At 39.7% G+C, this 16,785-nt stretch overlaps 1 protein-coding gene across 3 annotated transcripts in view; it reads left to right on the top strand.

Moving 5' to 3' along the window:
- LOC136882025 (oxysterol-binding protein-related protein 2) overlaps positions 1-16,785 on the top strand; it is a 495,565-nt gene that overhangs the window by 460,154 nt on the left and 18,626 nt on the right. For all 3 annotated transcript variants that reach the window (XM_068229471.1, XM_067154531.2, XM_067154530.2), the window contains one exon: positions 12,500-12,623. In XM_068229471.1, the coding sequence (XP_068085572.1) occupies positions 12,500-12,623 (124 nt within the window). The remainder of the gene's footprint in view (positions 1-12,499; positions 12,624-16,785) is intronic.

Genomic DNA, 16,785 nt, shown 5'->3' with positions numbered 1-16,785 from the left:
AACTCTGGAAGCTTGTCTCTTCTTCTTCTCCTTCTCCAAAGAATGGAAAATGATTCACCTGCATTTTGTTTTTCACAATGCAACCTTTCCTGAGTCGAAGTTATGATTGTTGGGTACAGGTGCAGGACTTACATGACTTGAAGTTGATGCGACACTTTCCTGATGAGAACAATGTGATTCCGATAACATTTCATGACCTTTTGTCCTTGATTTCTTCAATGGAGACGCCTGTTCGGTAATAGCTGATCCCCATCTCTTTCCTATCAAAAGTTCAGCAATTCTTCGCTTAGCTAAGGCTAATTTATGTTTACACATATTGTTTATTCCTTTGAATACAAGCTGTCAATTATTACAGCACACTGTCTTTCTATAATAATAGTATCTTGATACGCAGCTACAAGACGTTACTTGCGCGCATACTTCACAAAAGTAAACAGACTGGCTACCACCACAGAACACACTAAAAAAGACTAAACATGCAAGAATAACAAAACTAACGAACAAAACAAAAATAACAAAACGGCAATATTGTTGTACCATCGGGAATACCAATACAAGCATAAAATGTTGCAAAAAAACAGTCGAGTACTGAAATATTAGTCCTAATGAGTTTTATAAATTCATTCAGAAAATGGTAGATCTTACAGCTTGAGTTTGTATACGTATATCGGGAGGGGGCGGGGGGAACGTTTGGCCCATCCCATGGATGCATAATTGCAAAGAACAGGTTTATTTGATTGAATGGAAACATGACATTGACATCATTACCTAACAGAGCAGTTCAGCAGATGCCATGCCCATTTCTGGTGTGTGCAGACTGGCAAACAGAGCATTACTAAAGTGATAAATTATTTGAATTCAATGAAATAACTTTGTTACAAGAAAGAAGAAACTCAATCCTTTCAATTTCAGTCATAAAAAAAATTTCCAAAATAACCGAAATACTGTATCTACTTTTTTCTCCGGAGTGTCGCCATAATAGCTATGTGTCGGTGTGACGTAAAGCAAGTATACACAATTGTTAATGTACAGGTTTCTCAATCTAAAAAGACAGCGTTGTCCCCATTGTGCTCGTCAGTTGGAATGGTGCAACTTATCAAGATCCTGGTTGGTTCACTGTTAATTTTCTTCCCTAAGAACAGTGCATTGACAGTTTACTTACTAGATGAAATATCTTCACTTATTGAATATACTTGTCCAGGTATTTTAAATTGGTCCACTTGCATTCTTGGATGAAACAGTGATTTTTTAAATTGATTCTTTTTCTTAATTCAGCAAGAAAAGATCTGTTAATTTCCTCATGGACCGTAATTTTTGACTACACGTGCCATACAATCTCATACCTAGACGTAAACACTGACAGGACCGCTTACAATGCCCCACTGACCTGACAGACCAAGTGACTTAGAGAATTAGCTTATTTTAATTCTTAAGTTGCTGTAGTTTTTTAGCTTTGTATTATAATTTTTGCAACTGAGACATTGGTAGTGCATTTACATTTGTTGTAGTCTGGTGAAGGCTATGCAAGATTTATGGTTTGGTTTTTGGAATGTGTAGAGTGGTAAGGAAGTAATGGTCTAAGAATTGGGAGAAAATTTCCTGGAAAATCGGTGGTGAAATATACTCAAATGTTGTGGGATATTTGTAGAAAATGAACATGAAATCTTGAACAAAATATTTTCTTTTAGTTATATCCTGGAGATATTTCTTTGAAGTTTGAGAGAAAGAGCCTTTTGGTTGTAGTTGTGTTCAAAGTTTGGGAAATTTTAAGCTGATCACATTTTGTGTTGGCAGACTGAGTGGGTTAATGATGGACCTCTGAGTTCAAGTTTGCAGGTTTGATCCCGGCTTAGCCTCGTGTCAGGAAACTTACTAGCACATAAGAAAGAAATCTACTGTGGGACAAACTTTTGGTACCTGGCCTTCTTCTTCTTCTTCTTCTTCTTCTTCTTCTTCTTCTTCTTCTTCTTCTTCTTCTTCTTCTTCTTCTTCTTCTTCTTCTTCTTCTTCTTCTTCTTCTTCTTCTTCTTCTTCTTTGATCATATGGGCTTGGCTTTCTTAATCTTGAGGCTCCATTTATTTATTTCTAGTGTGTCTTTTTTAATGAGAACTAACTCTTTTATGTCACCATTGACATTCGTCAATTATTACAGAATAAGTGTTTTTTCATTTTCCCATCATCAGAATACTGTACTTCCTTCCACCCATCAACATAAAATAAACTTACTGCGCTTTCAGCTCTGCTAACACTTTCATCACTCAATTAGTCTTTGTCCCTCGCATTTCTCCCCGTGGATAAGTCTGCCTTGTTCTCTTTTTCCCTGTAGTGATGGATGAACCTTTCTTCACGATATAATCATTGGGTTTGTGCATCATATATGTTCATAATATCTCAAATGTGATTCTGATGATTTACAAACCTCATGGCTCAACAGCCCTACTGATGTGCCTTGCTGTTCAGCCCAGTGACCTGCAGATTAAGAGGTGCCATGTATCTAGCGTGAAAAAATCCCCTTGGCCATTATTCTGGGTTTCCTAGATCGGCGCTACTTTTACACCACCCCTGATATATTCGTTGCACACCTTGTTCTTAAGCATGATCCCGCTAGCCCATTGCAGGACATTTCTGCAATGTGACGTTCGTGTTCAAGTATCTTTTTTTAGTAGCCATCAGTGGCGGCTGGTGGTAACTGAAGCTGGGTGTTGCACCAACATTTTCAGTGTCATATTTTTATAGATTACAGAAATAACAAAAAAAACCTGTATTATCGTTAAGTAATGAACTACATTCCTACTAAAACTGTGTATCTGCCAATTACAACCCAGGAAATAAGAGGTTAATTATACAGTGTAACTAGAGTTACTCTTAATAATAATGTTGTTGGCTTTACGTCCCACTAAAGACTTCTTACGGTTTTCGTAGACGCCGAGGTGCCAGAGTTCTTTACATGTCAGTAAATCTACTGACACGAGACTGACGTATTTGAGCATTTTCAAATACCACTGGACTGGACTGAGCCAGGATCGAACCTGCCACGTTGGGGTCAGAAGGCCAGCACCTCAACCATCTGAGCCACTCAACCTGGCACAGTTACTTTTGCCTCACTTAAATTGAAAATTTGCCGTCCTGTTTTTCATTGAAGCAAGATGTTGGTAATATTGTGGGTGGTCTGGCATGGCATGGAAAAGAAATTACCCAGCAAGTTGACCGTGCAGTTAGGGTTGCGCAGCTGTGAGCTTGCGTTCGGGGTATAGTCGGTTCTAACATCACTGTCGTGAAGCCCTGAAGGAGGTTTCCCGCGGTTTCCCATTTTCACACCAGGCAAATTCTGTGAGTGTGCCTTAGTTAAAGCCACGGTCGCTTCCTTCCAACTCCTAGCCCTTTCCTAACCCATTGTCGCCGTATGACCTATCTGCGTCGGTGCAACGTAAATGAAATTTGTAAACTTAAAACTTGGAAATTAATTACCTCTGCGAGAGGAGAGAAAGTAGGAATATCCAGAGTGGTGTAATCTAACGAAGACATTTGGAACTGTTTCTCGATAGGGGACGTGCTAGTCTCGTACAACTCCCTGAGACCGATACCGGTGAGCTTGCTACCTGATGCTAAAAAGGGTTAGGCTCGTCCCTGCTGAGGTACACAGCGCCGCGCTGTCCACTAGGGAGTTGCCGTAGGAAAGCAAACCCCCTGAGTTTGATTCGAAGCCAGCAGCATTTGGCGGTCCGTTACGAAGCATTAATACAGCGAACGACCGAAGATGGTTGATTTTAGCATGTTTTTGAATACATGTTAGGTTTACTAAACTAAAACATTAGAAGAAAAGACTACAAACGAAGTGCAAAATTATTGGGAGTTGTGCAACCCTGCAACAGTACCACGCACTGCCTCTGGTAGCCATACCTCGCTACTATGTGACATGGCAGGCTTCACACCTGGTTTATAATTGTTACCTTTTGTTGAAATGGGCAACTGTGTTTAGCAAGTGTCATTTGCTCCAGGCTATGTTTAATCTATGTCAGCGCTGTACGTTCCCGCTGTTCAAGGTAACAGATCCAAGATACTTGTTTATCGTAGGTAGTGTCTGGCTAAATGGTTGCAGGGGGTCCCAGGTTCAATTCCAGATTATGTAGGGGCTTTTAACCTTGATTGGTTAATGCAACACTCCAGAGATAAAAATATATTTTTTACCTAATGCATGGATTTTCAGGAAACTCTGTGGGAATGTCACCTACATAAAAGTAGAAATACACTGACTGACAGAGCAAATGCAACACCAAGAAGGAGTGGTTCGAAAGGGATGAAAGTTGGGGAAAAAACAGAGACGGCACGGACGAATAATTGATGTTTATTTCAAACCGATATGCAGGTTACACAATGCGCACGGCATCGACTCAGTAGGATGTAGGACCACCGCGAGCGGCGATGCACGCAGAAACACGTCGAGGTACAGAGTCAATAAGAGTGCGGATGTTGTCCTGAGGGATGGTTCTCCATTCTCTGTCAACCATTTGCCACAGTTGGTCGTCCGTACAAGGCTGGGGCAGAGTTTGCAAACGGCGTCCAATGAGATCCCACACGTGTTCGATTGGTGAGAGATCCGGAGAGTACGCTGGCCACGGAAGCATCTGTACACCTCGTAGAGCCTGTTGGGAGATGCGAGCAGTGTGTGGGCAGGCATTATCCTGCTGAAACAGAGCATTGGGCAGCCCCTGAAGGTACGGGAGTGCCACCGGCCGCAGCACATGCTGCACGTAGCGGTGGGCTTTTAACGTGCCTTGAATACGCACTAGAGGTGACGTGGAATCATACGCAATAGCGCCCCAAACCATGATGCCGCCTTGTCTATCGGTAGGGCGCTCCACAGTTACTGCCGGATTTGACCTTTCTCCACGCCGACACCACACTCGTCTGTGGTGACTATCACTGACAGAACAGAAGCGTGACTCATCGGAGAACACGACGTTCCGCCATTCCCTCATCCAAGTCGCTCTAGCCCGGCACCATGCCAGGCGTGCACGTCTATGCTGTGGAGTCAATGGTAGTCTTCTGAGCGGCCGCCGGGAGTGCAGGCCTCCTTCAACCAATCGACGGGAAATTGTTCTGGTCGATATTGGAACAGCCAGGGTGTCTTGCACATGCTGAAGAATGGCGGTTGACGTGGCGTGCGGGGCTGCCACCGCTTGGCGGCGGATGCGCCGATCCTCGCGTGCTGACGTCACTCGGGCTGCGCCTGGACCCCTCGCACGTGCCACATGTCCCTGCGCCAACCATCTTCGCCACAGGCGCTGCACCGTGGACACATCCCTATGGGTATCGGCTGCGATTTGACGAAGCGACCAACCTGCCCTTCTCAGCCCGATCACCATACCCCTCGTAAAGTCGTCTGTCTGCTGGAAATGCCTCCGTTGACGGCGGCCTGGCATTCTTAGCTATACACGTGTCCTGTGGCACACGACAACACGTTCTACAATGACTGTCGGCTGAGAAATCACGGTACGAAGTGGGCCATTCACCAACGCCGTTTCCCATTTATCGTTCGCTACGTGCGCAGCACAGCGGCGCATTTCACATCATGAGCATACCTCAGTGACGTCAGTCTACCCTGCAATTGGCATAAAGTTCTGACCACTCCTTCTTGGTGTTGCATTTGCTCTGTCAGTCAGTGTATCATGAACATTTCCTTCGTATACAATTAATAGTTTTTCCAAAAGAAATTTTAGTTTTTAAAATTTTTAATTTTTTTTTTCATGAAATTTAATTAACATGTTAATGTAAATTCGTAATTAGGTAGATAATACGTCTTTTAAAAGCACTACTTATAGATTTTTCTGCACATATTTTATATAAGGAGATATATCGTACTAAAGTTTGTGTAATTTTTACATTCTAAAATTTTGGACTTGAAAATCCCTGCTACTAGAAAAAATTCTGCAATAAAAAATTCCACATTCCCCTTCTCCCAGACGTGCAGGCCTGTAGGCGTCAATCCGAAAGACCTGCACCAGACCTCTCCGGAGCTTCTTCTTCTTCTTCTTCTTCTTCTCCTTCTTGGTACTGTCTAACGTGAGATCTTCACTTGGGGCGCAATTTTTAGTACGGTCAAAATCTCCATGCTAATGTTCTCTTTCCGTTTTGTCATGCTTTTATTAAAGTATTTGGAATTTTGAAGTAGTTTTTTTACTGGCAGGGTGAATGGCTTATATGGTAGAAGCACTGGCCTTCTTAGCCATAGTTAACCTCTCACAAAACTGTAAAATGTAAGTAGTTAGTGGGACGTAAAACCAATACAATTATTATTAGTTTTTGTGTCGGGAAGTGTAGGTCTCCAAAGTCTGACACTATTCCTTTAGATTCCAGAGAAGAGAAACTTGATGTCTAATATTCTTTCTCTCAAAGTACTACTTATCTCCTGGACTTAACTATTAAAAATGAAGCCCTACATTTGGCTGAAACAGTGGTAGATGTAACTATCTGGAAACTTGGACCTGCATTCTCATTCATTTAACAGGTGCATGCACTGATTCCACCAGTATGCTTCCAAGAAAGGAGGATTGCATATCTGACTCCTTGATGTCAATGTTTGGTCCAGTCTCATTGCATTATTCACTATTTCATGTTCAGAAACTGATGCCTGTCTTATTCTTTTCTGCATGGTTGACTTTGAAGGGTGTATGGGATATTTTAGTGTATGGTATTTACAATTTCTAATTTTATTTGCACAGTGCATCTTTTGTGTAGTGTAACACTCTTATAAGTTTTTCTCTCATTAAAAAGCCATAATTTGACTGATATTATTATTATTATTATTATTATTATTATTATTATTATTATTATTATTATCTGCCTCTGTGGATCCGTGTCGGCCTCCGAATCCCAAGATACCGGGTTCAAACCCGGCAGAGGTAGTTGGATTTTTGAAGGGCAGAAAAAAGTCCATTCGACACTCCATGTCGTACGATGTCGGCATGTAAAAGATCTCTGGTGATACATTTGGTATTTACCCGACAAAATTAATTAAATCTCGGCCATAGACGCCCAAGAGAGATCCGGTTTACTCTGTCTGCCATCTATCGGACCTAGAGTAAAACGGAACGTCAAAATTGATGAGCAGACAACCAGATGGCATCAAATCGAAATGTCAGCACACGATAGCTGAGGCCGTACGATTATTATTATTATTATTATTATTATTATTATTATTATTATTATTATTATCATCAGAATGGTGGAGGGATCATAATGAAATGCAAGCTCAAATGACTTGATTCATCAGTTTTAATGGAAAGGAACGCACAAGTGACAGATCATGTGTAGAAAGGTTAGAAACGAATAGGAACACACAGTAGTTAGGGGTGTGGACTTTTAGCATCTTGAAATCAGAAATTTAGCACTTTGATATGTGCATTTAGCATTTTGTGTAATTTTGAAGAAGAACATAGTATTTCCCGGAGGGAACTATGATACAATCTGTTTCTAACTTTAAATACCTTGGGAGTATCACTTCAAAAGATAACACAGTAAACCAAAAAATACTTGATAGGACTCAGAAAGCTTCTCAATTTTATTTTCAAGTGAGAAATCTACTCTGGGATGATAAAATACCCCAGAAAACATAATTGACAATGCCAATTCTCACATATGGACTCAAAACATTTACCTTACATAACAAGGTAAATAGTAAAATCCAGTCAACAGAAATGAAATTCATCAGAACAATGAACCAAAAGACCAGGAAGAAGCAAACGGGAAGAAGACTGGCATCAAAATACCTTCTACCGAGCTTTTAGGAAGACTCAGACTACAATGGTTTGGACATGTTATGAGGACGGACCGAACGAGAACAGCAAGGAATTGCTTTGACAGAGAAGTGAAAGGGGGAGAGGCCAAGGAATCGATGGATACACACTGTGAAATCGGAGGTCAGCAAGAGGAATGCCAAGTGGGAGGACATAGAGAAGTGGCGAGTGCTTGTACACCACACCTGGGAAACTGGAGTTGGATGATGATGATGATGATGATGATGATGATGATGATGATGATGATTTTTTTTATATATAGTAGAGCCTGTGGAGGCTGAAAATACTTTGTCATTGAAAATTTGAGACATAGAAAAATGTGCATATGACATCAGTTAGACTATTAAAAAAAAATTATTTTGTTCTATTATTTACTTCTCAATTTTTGTCACCAATGCACTATTCATTTTCTTAATCTGCAGTTTTAATATTAGTAGAAATTATATTAAAAGAGGTGTTTTTAAAAACCAATTTTCCAATGCTGTAAGAAGGAATATTTTCACTTACAATAGGCTACTTACAAATTACTTATCCAGCTTTCTTCTTATCTTACACTTTGCACGTCAAGACTGAAGATCTGTCAAGTGAGGCCTCTCAATGAGTGTTGATGCCCGCCCTCTTGATGAAGCTGGGAAACAAGCTTGCCAGGGGCTGAGAAGAGATGGATGTAGAACTGGGATTGATCAGTCTCTCTATTTGAAGACGGCAGTGTATGAAGATGTAGAGATTGCCTTTGTCCTTGTCTCCCGCCTTGCTCCCTGTTCCCACACTGACCTATACTTGCGGAAAACCGTTAGCAACAAATATTGTTTACCCTGATACACTAGGGGATGTTCTTTGGGCATATCACTTGCAGCCCTGCATGGAGAAGCTGGTGGTCCAGGGGATGTCCAGCGTGAAGCGACCTGGCTGGCTGGGCAAAACATGCACTACATGCCAACGTACCATAAAGCATTATAGCTACCACACATTTGTACATTCAGAATATGACTATGATAATAATGTCAACAGGCTTCGTTGCTAAGGAAATTGCAAAACTACTTCAGTCCAAATGAACGAATATTTTATAGAGTTGTTAAGACACATCATCATCATCCTCAATTCCAATTTTTGAGCTATGCCCAGGTAGTGGCAAATATGGTTCCTCTTCAGTTTCTTTTATCAATGCGCAACTCGTCATCCAACACTTATGTTCCAGTCCAGGTTCCGCTGTCTTGCACTGTTTTGGATTAAGTTTATCCATCAGTCTTGGTCGCCTTTGATCTCTATTCCCCTTCATTTGCATTTCCTTATTCTGTTTTGTCTTTCTTTTATCACACGTCCTTTTAACATGCCCAGACCATCTAAACCTGCTTTTCTCTATTTTCACTTAACTTTTCCACTTCAGTTTCTCTCTCTTTATGCACCTTTCTTCTCTCAAGAATTTTATTTCTGCCACTTGTATTCAGCTCATATCTCTTTCTTTTCATCAACAAACAAATTATGAATGTAAATATGGCGATGATTGTAAATAGAGATGTAATATGAAATGTAAGTAACTACGGAAATAATCCATTTATTTTGTCTCAGTTTTGGCCTAGGAGTATGAGACATAGGCCTTCAGGAAGCAAGTTGAAAATAGGTTTTCTACTGCTGAGATTTATCAGTCATGATTGGAAAGACTAAATAAAATAAAAATGAGAATTGAAAATATAGGATATTGGAGATTTAATTAGTCTTGAGCATCTTGAGCTGTGGCATAGGAAGAACTGTCTGTCCATACAGGTTAATGCGCCAGCGCATAGCTCTGTTCTTATCCAGTAGTCGCTGATAAGGGAATAAGTTGCTGTTTTGCCATACAGTCAGTATTAGCCTGATATTGTTCCATGTGATTTCTTTCTCTTTCCACGCTGGAAAGCCTAGCATCATGGGTGTAGATTACATTCCAGCATATGTAAACTCACGTGATGTGGTCATGGATGAAGAATAGACACTAACTGGAGTGCCAAGAGGGCGGCCAAGTGTGAGGTACTACGGGGGAAAAAAACTAGGACAAGACTGGAACAGAAATGAAGAAGAGAAGTGCAACAACAGAAGTTGGTGGAGGAACTTAATTTGTTGACCCATGAAATAGATGGAACAATGTATGATATTTATGTAGCAAATAATATGCTGTTTAATCATTAATTTCATTCACTACATGATTGTGCCATGGCAGTTCTCATCCCAGTGTAAACAGAGCAGTGGTCTTTATTGTTAAGGATAGTTGGATGCGAGCAGAGAAACCCAAGAATGTCATGGTTTGAACAATGGGCAAATGTAAAGTTCTCCTATAAATTAGGCAGATCCACTAGCAAAATATTTCAGATGGTGAAATCAAAATCACCAAGATCGAAAAAAGTACAGCATCAAAACAGGTCAAAAGGCAAGGTGATACTTTAACTGTTTTTTTTTTTCTCTCAATGGGAATTGTACAGGCGGAATTCATGCCACAAGGAGCAAGCATAAACAAGAAAAACTACAAGAGGATCTTTCACTGTCTGTGCGATTTAATTAGTCTTAAGCATCTTGAGCTGTGGCATAGGAAGAACTATCTCTCCCTACAGGTTAATGCCCCAGCGTATAGCTCTGTTCTTATCCAGTAGTCGCTGATAAGGGAATAAGGCTTTGTTTTTTTTCCATACCCTCCGTATTAGCCTGATGTTGCACCATGCGATTTCTTTCTTGTTCCACACTTGAAAGCAAAGCAACATGGGTGTAGATTACATTCCACCAAGGAAATCATTACTGCCACAAGAGCTGCCGTACAGGATCTTCCTGCTAATATCTTTCACAAGTGTTTCCAGCAGTTATACCAACGTTGGCTAATGTTGTAGAGGCCAAAAGTGTCTGCTGTATTTTGAGGGACGATGTGGATGATGCAAGTGTGTGCTGTGTTGTGTGGCTGCCTGCATCTTAGGTGCCAATCCATGAACCTTCTGACTGCGGTTGGATATATAAAGATATACATTTCATTATGATTGATCCGTATTGAACTGAGATTGCAATAGTATTTAAATATTTTATTATTAAGGTCCACCTTTTCAATACAAAGTATGCAATGTTTTACATTACATTTATGTTCAGGGACTAGTTAATCTGCCTTAAAGCAAATCAACACAAATATATCGAAGAAAATAAACAGTGTATAGACAGAAAGATCTTCAAAAACTGTATGCGCGACTCGTAGAATTGAAGTTAAGACTGGTTACATAAAATAAAATTATGTTGAAAATTTAAGCTATTTAACAAAGCTGATGGTTTAGAGCAGGGGTTTCCAATTTGCGAGGGCTCGAGAGCCTCATTGGAAGCCTTACGCAACATTGCAGGCTGCTCTTTAATAATAGGCTAATTTTCATAAAAATTCTACAATAGAACAGACATATCATTGTGAAATAATATGCATAGTTCAAAGATTGCTTAAAACACTGTTTAATTTCACTCTGTTATGCAGTTGTGAAATAAACACTATTACATCCAGGACAGTTGAATTTAGAAGAAGAGGACCCAACAATGTACATTCATTTGAATTATTTGACAAACAAAACGAGAGAGAAAAAAAGGAAAACCTACAGACAAACTGAAATTAATAATGTAATCAAAATCAAACTTAAAAAGGGCAATTTAGTGGGAGTAGTGTGAAGGGAACAATGATATACACTTGTACGAGCCTAGAATCTCAGCAATGTACTTCCAGGAGTACTTTCCTGAAAATTTCCTCGAGTGTGTAGGTCTGTGTACCAGTCAGTAGTACCAATGAGAGAAGAATGAAGAATTGAAACCGCTTCTTACACCATTGGCAATTAAAGTATTTCTTGGTATTCAATGGATGCTACATTGTATAAATGTCCACAGCGAGGTTGGCATAGTTCAAGAATTGGTATGGATCACATAATGGTTAATACCTAGCACGGGCATTTGTGAGACCTCATTTTCCTCCAAAGTTTGGATTTTAATTTTCTTTTAATCAAAAGTAATCCATTCAGGCCAAGTGAATACTTAAAAAAGTGAAATAATATTACATAATGAATTAGTTCTGACTTGGGTCTATAAAGGGTACCGTATATAAATTAATACATTTTTGAATGAGCAGGGAAATATTTTTTGTATATTTTCTTCACATTTCTGAAAATATTTTTATTTGGAAACCCCTGGTTTAGAGCTTGAAGAATGCCACAAGAAGTTTCCTCTCTGCAATAAAATATGCACCTTGCTTTGTAGAATACAAAATCATGGTAAAAGTAGTGTGACACACGTAAAGTTTCTGTCAACAACATCCTAATTCATTTAGTGTAGTACTGAAATTAAAACTTGTAATAGTTTAGTTAGTTTTCACAATTTAGTGATAATTTGCACAGTTTAGTTGGTTAAGCATTCACGCTCTCAGCTCAAGTGCTGATTTGATTCCCTGCATAGTCATTTTCACCTTAAAAGTGCTTAAGAGAGAACCATGTTAGATTTGGTGCTACAGTATTTCTTAAGACCAGTGTTAGTTCAGGAGGTGTTAACACACTTTATTTCATGGTGCAAAAGATCTTAACAGAACCATGTAGAGTTTTTTGAAGGGAAAATGAATTCTTCAAAAATTTTTATCTTCATAATGTGAATTTGCCTCTGTTAACACATACTTCAAGTTGAAGGTAGCTTTTACAGTTTGTTTGTAGCAGTGTGATCTTCTTTCTAGACGTGACGGCGAAAGAGATCGAGGTCAGTCTGATAGTCCTTCGCACACCCCGAAGAAGGTTCTGGCCAAACTGAACAGTTTGAAAGTGGGACCATTTAAAAGTAATTCTACCTCTCAAGCTGAGGTAAGTATCTTGTAATGTTCTTCTTACTGTCTGTTATGAATAAAATTAGTTTTGTCCTCCAAAAACCATAAAAGTAGTTTGTGGAATATAAAACAAATAACATTATTGAATTTTCACGACCGCATTGTAATCGAACACGACCTAATAGGTTGAAAGTCTGTTTTGATTAAATAACATTATTATTAAAGTTTTGTCTGTTCTTTTGAATTTTTTAAAAAATTGGTAAATCTGTGATGGTCATGTCCAGAATAAGAAGAAAATGCCAATTTTTAAAATTTCTGTTCTTTCTATGTATCTATTGGGTGATTATTATTAAACTTTCCCTACTTAACCCACTCTAGACAGGAAACTATTCATGGTACACATACCGAGGGGACATTCACATTATGCCGATTTCAAGAGAAGTATATCGAGAGGGGCAGCAGACATACCCATGAAGATGTTTCGCGCCTCCATGCAGCATAATGTACGACACGTCCTGGATACTGATGGACACCGTGTAGAGCACTCCATTATAGTTTGATGGATGATATGTCCGTAACAACCAGTCATATTGCACAGCATGGCAATGCATTAAAATTGCTTCATTGGACTTGCTTAGGCATTACTTCTCTTCCGCATGCCGTTGGCAACGTTTGGATTAAATTTCATGTTCATACAAATGCTGGTTTTCCACATAGGGACACACCCGATACATACATTATGTTCCCAAATATGTGGGAAGTAATCGTAGGGATGGAAGTGGATAGTGCACCCCACAACGCAACACATGCTCCATGGTCAATCATTTCTGAGTTACAGATTTTCCATCTCGGTAGGGGAAGTATTGATAATAACTAGACCTTGGATTTTAGGCAAAAGCCTATTTTTTTTTATGATTTTCCCTGAAGAGGTAACTTAAAATGAAGTTGTTTATTTTTTTATTATTTTTATTTTTATGTATTTATAAGGTTAGAAATGATGGTCCTGTAGTGCCTAAATTGACATAAGAACCTATATTTGCCCATATTCCGATAATTCCTAATTTTTTAATCCTTAAATTGATTAAAAAGCTTTCAGTTTATTCTGAGAAACTAAAATAATTACAGACTAGTTTTCAATATCTTGAAATACTTCTCAAACAAAATCTTATGAGGAATCTATAAACCATACTCCCTGGATGTCCTTTCCTTAAGAATCTCCCGCAGTACACGCCCATAGTCTGTATTATGAGTGAAAACAGTGTTGGCTTCAAAGTCTTTGTAGCTAAGAGATGAGTAATATTTGTTTTATATTTCCCCATAATAAGTTATTATAACTTTAACAAAATAAAAATGGTATTCTTATTGATAAATGCCTATTAAACTCCATAAAATTGAAGCTGCCTCCGATTTTTAGGTACTCTCAAATGTGAAGAAACAGGTTCTAACTAATAGCCTTACGTAGCATGTCGAGTAGCTGTTGCCATGTTGGTGTACCATTCTAATACAAGAAGTGCTTGGAAGTTCTTGGAATGTTAATTACATGACTGAATTCACACCTCTTTGATTATTGTCGGACTAGTTCGAACACGCTAAGCGTTGCACCTATTCATTGGCAATCTTTGTCCACACGCTGGCGAAGTACTGCAATGTCCATTCCATCCCTACTGGCGTGCCTGATTCCCAATTTAATCTAGAGACGAACTGTACCCCCCATCCAGCTAATAACTAAAACTTGCATAGCTCATAAAGGATCGACAATAGGCCATATGTTCATATGGACTTTTTGTGTTTTGGAACAATGCTGTTGAAATTAGGTCCCGGATTGAAGAGGCGAGGACTGCATTCATGAGAATGATCAAACTTCTCTGTAACAGGGACTAGCAATCTCCGTCTCTGTTTACTTCGATTAATGTATTTCCTGTCTTATTTTATGGTTAAAAGGAGTAAAAAACACAATGCTTCTTTCAACAGTGTATAACATCAGCACGGAAAGTGCGGATGATTGCTTGCAACTTATTTTATGGTGCTGAGCCTTGAACCCTAACAAAGAACACAACCGAAAACTTTGATTCCTTGAGATGTGGTGCTACCGACGCCCACTCAGAATATCATGGGGTGACAAAATACATAGCACTGAAGTACTCCAACACCTGAACAAAGAGTTAGAGGTCGTGTACTACACCAGAAAAGAAGAAACTTGAGTTTTTAGCCATATCATTCGAAATTATAAATATAGACTCCTTAAGCTTATCTTACAAGGTAAAATTGAAGGAAAGAGAAGTAAGGGAAGGAGGAGGTAAGAGAGTGGAATGGGCTCAGTATTCCCACTTTTTTTCGAGTTGCTGAGAACAAGAACCAAATCGCCCCGATGACAGCCGACACTTTCTATTGATGTAATCATGCTACTTCTTTGAGACAATTACATCCGCTCGCCATTGTGGGCACTGCGCTCTCTGTCACTGCTTCTGTGCTCCCATGCCTTGGTACTCTTCAACGAAGTCTTAAAAATTGTATTCCCTGTTTAAAACCAAAAGTACACTACAAAAAATGCATGAAAACAAAATAATAATTTTAAAAATATGGAAGTTAGCAGAACAAAAGCTGTTGCACTGAAAATGAGTAGGAAAGATACTGGCTGCCACATAAAGCTTGAAGGTGAGATCATTCCATGTGTACAGGTATTCAGATATCTCGGAAGTATGATTTCCAGTGGGGGTGCTGCAGATAAAGAAATAGTAAAGTGTGTCTAGCAATTCCAACATCTACAACTTTGGGACAATAAAGTGCCCATGAGAACCAAGATGACTCTGTGTAAGTCATACTTTGTGCCCATTCTCACATACAATCTAGAAACAATGGCACTGAAAGAGAGAGATGTTGGTAAATTTCAGCATGTGAAATGAAGTTCCTACAAACTACCCTCCAAAAAAAAAAAAATTGCACAAGGACCATGTAAGGAACAGTGACATCAGAATGAAACTGGAAGTAGACTCAATAGAAGAGAAGGTAGGAACTTGGAGACTAGCATGATACATCTTTTATTAATGAAGGGTTTTTTTATTAACCACCTAATCAATGCATTCATTAAGAAAGAAATCATATCCATCAATATGGACTCTAAGAATTAAATTCATTGCTTATACGTAACATGGTTGGACATGTAAAGTGAATGCCTGGCACAAGAACACCACGTACATACTAGAAACAAGGGTTGAAGGAAGAAGGCCAGAGGGAAGACCTAGGAAGAGATGGCTACACCAGTTGAAAGACGATGTGGAGAGAAGAGAAGGGAATTGGGAGTCAGTGGCGAGAGAGAGAACTCTCAACTTCGGAGCGTGGGTTGGCGACTCCAGGATTCCTAGCTGAGTCCTAACATTGCTTCCACTTACTTGTGCTAGGCTCCTCACTTTCATCTATCCTCTCCGACCTCTCTTGGTCAACTCTTGTTCTTTTCTGACCCGACTTTATTAGGTTTCTGAGGCCTAGGTAGTCTTTCATTTTCACGCCCTTCATGGCCCTTGTCTTCCTTTGGCCGATATCTTCATTTTTCAAAGTGTCCGATCCCTTCCTTTTGTTCTCTCTGATTAGTATTATGTAGAGGACGGTTGCCTAGTTGTACTTCCCCTTAAAACAATAATCACCCCCACCAGAGAGAGAGAGAGAGAGAGAGAGAGAGAGAGAGAGAGAGAGAGAGAGAGAGAGAGAGAGAGAGAGAGAGAGAGAGAGAGAGAGAGAGAGAGAGAGCGCATTTTCTGGACAGTGACGGCAAAGGCTTGTTCAACACCGCACCCGGCACGCAGGAGGGGGATGATGATGATGATGATGATGAAAAATTAAGAGTAGTCTTAACATTTTATCACCCCTCCCTTTCAACATTTACAGCAAGTACATTGTGGAGGAGGTGCTCGAAGACTTGGAATGATAGGATCTTGCAGTTGGTGGATAGAAAATTAGGAATCTGCAATACACTGCTGACACTCCAATAATAACCAAAGATGAACATGAACTAGACAATCGTGAAGAGCAGAGCGTATGGACTCAAAATCAGCAATTCAAATACCAAGTGACGATTGTAGATCACCCCCAACAACCACCACCCAAATATAACAAGAGTCGCTGGCTATGAGATCGTCAGTTGCTTTGAGTACCGCTGGCGACCACGAGCCTGAAATCCACGGATGCATCACGATTCAACAGCA

This window comes from Anabrus simplex, chromosome 10, assembly GCF_040414725.1.
Source record: "Anabrus simplex isolate iqAnaSimp1 chromosome 10, ASM4041472v1, whole genome shotgun sequence".
NCBI classification, from domain to species: Eukaryota; Metazoa; Arthropoda; class Insecta; order Orthoptera; family Tettigoniidae; genus Anabrus; species Anabrus simplex.
Note: the sequence above shows the minus strand (reverse complement) of the source record. Positions and strands in the feature narration are given on the sequence as shown.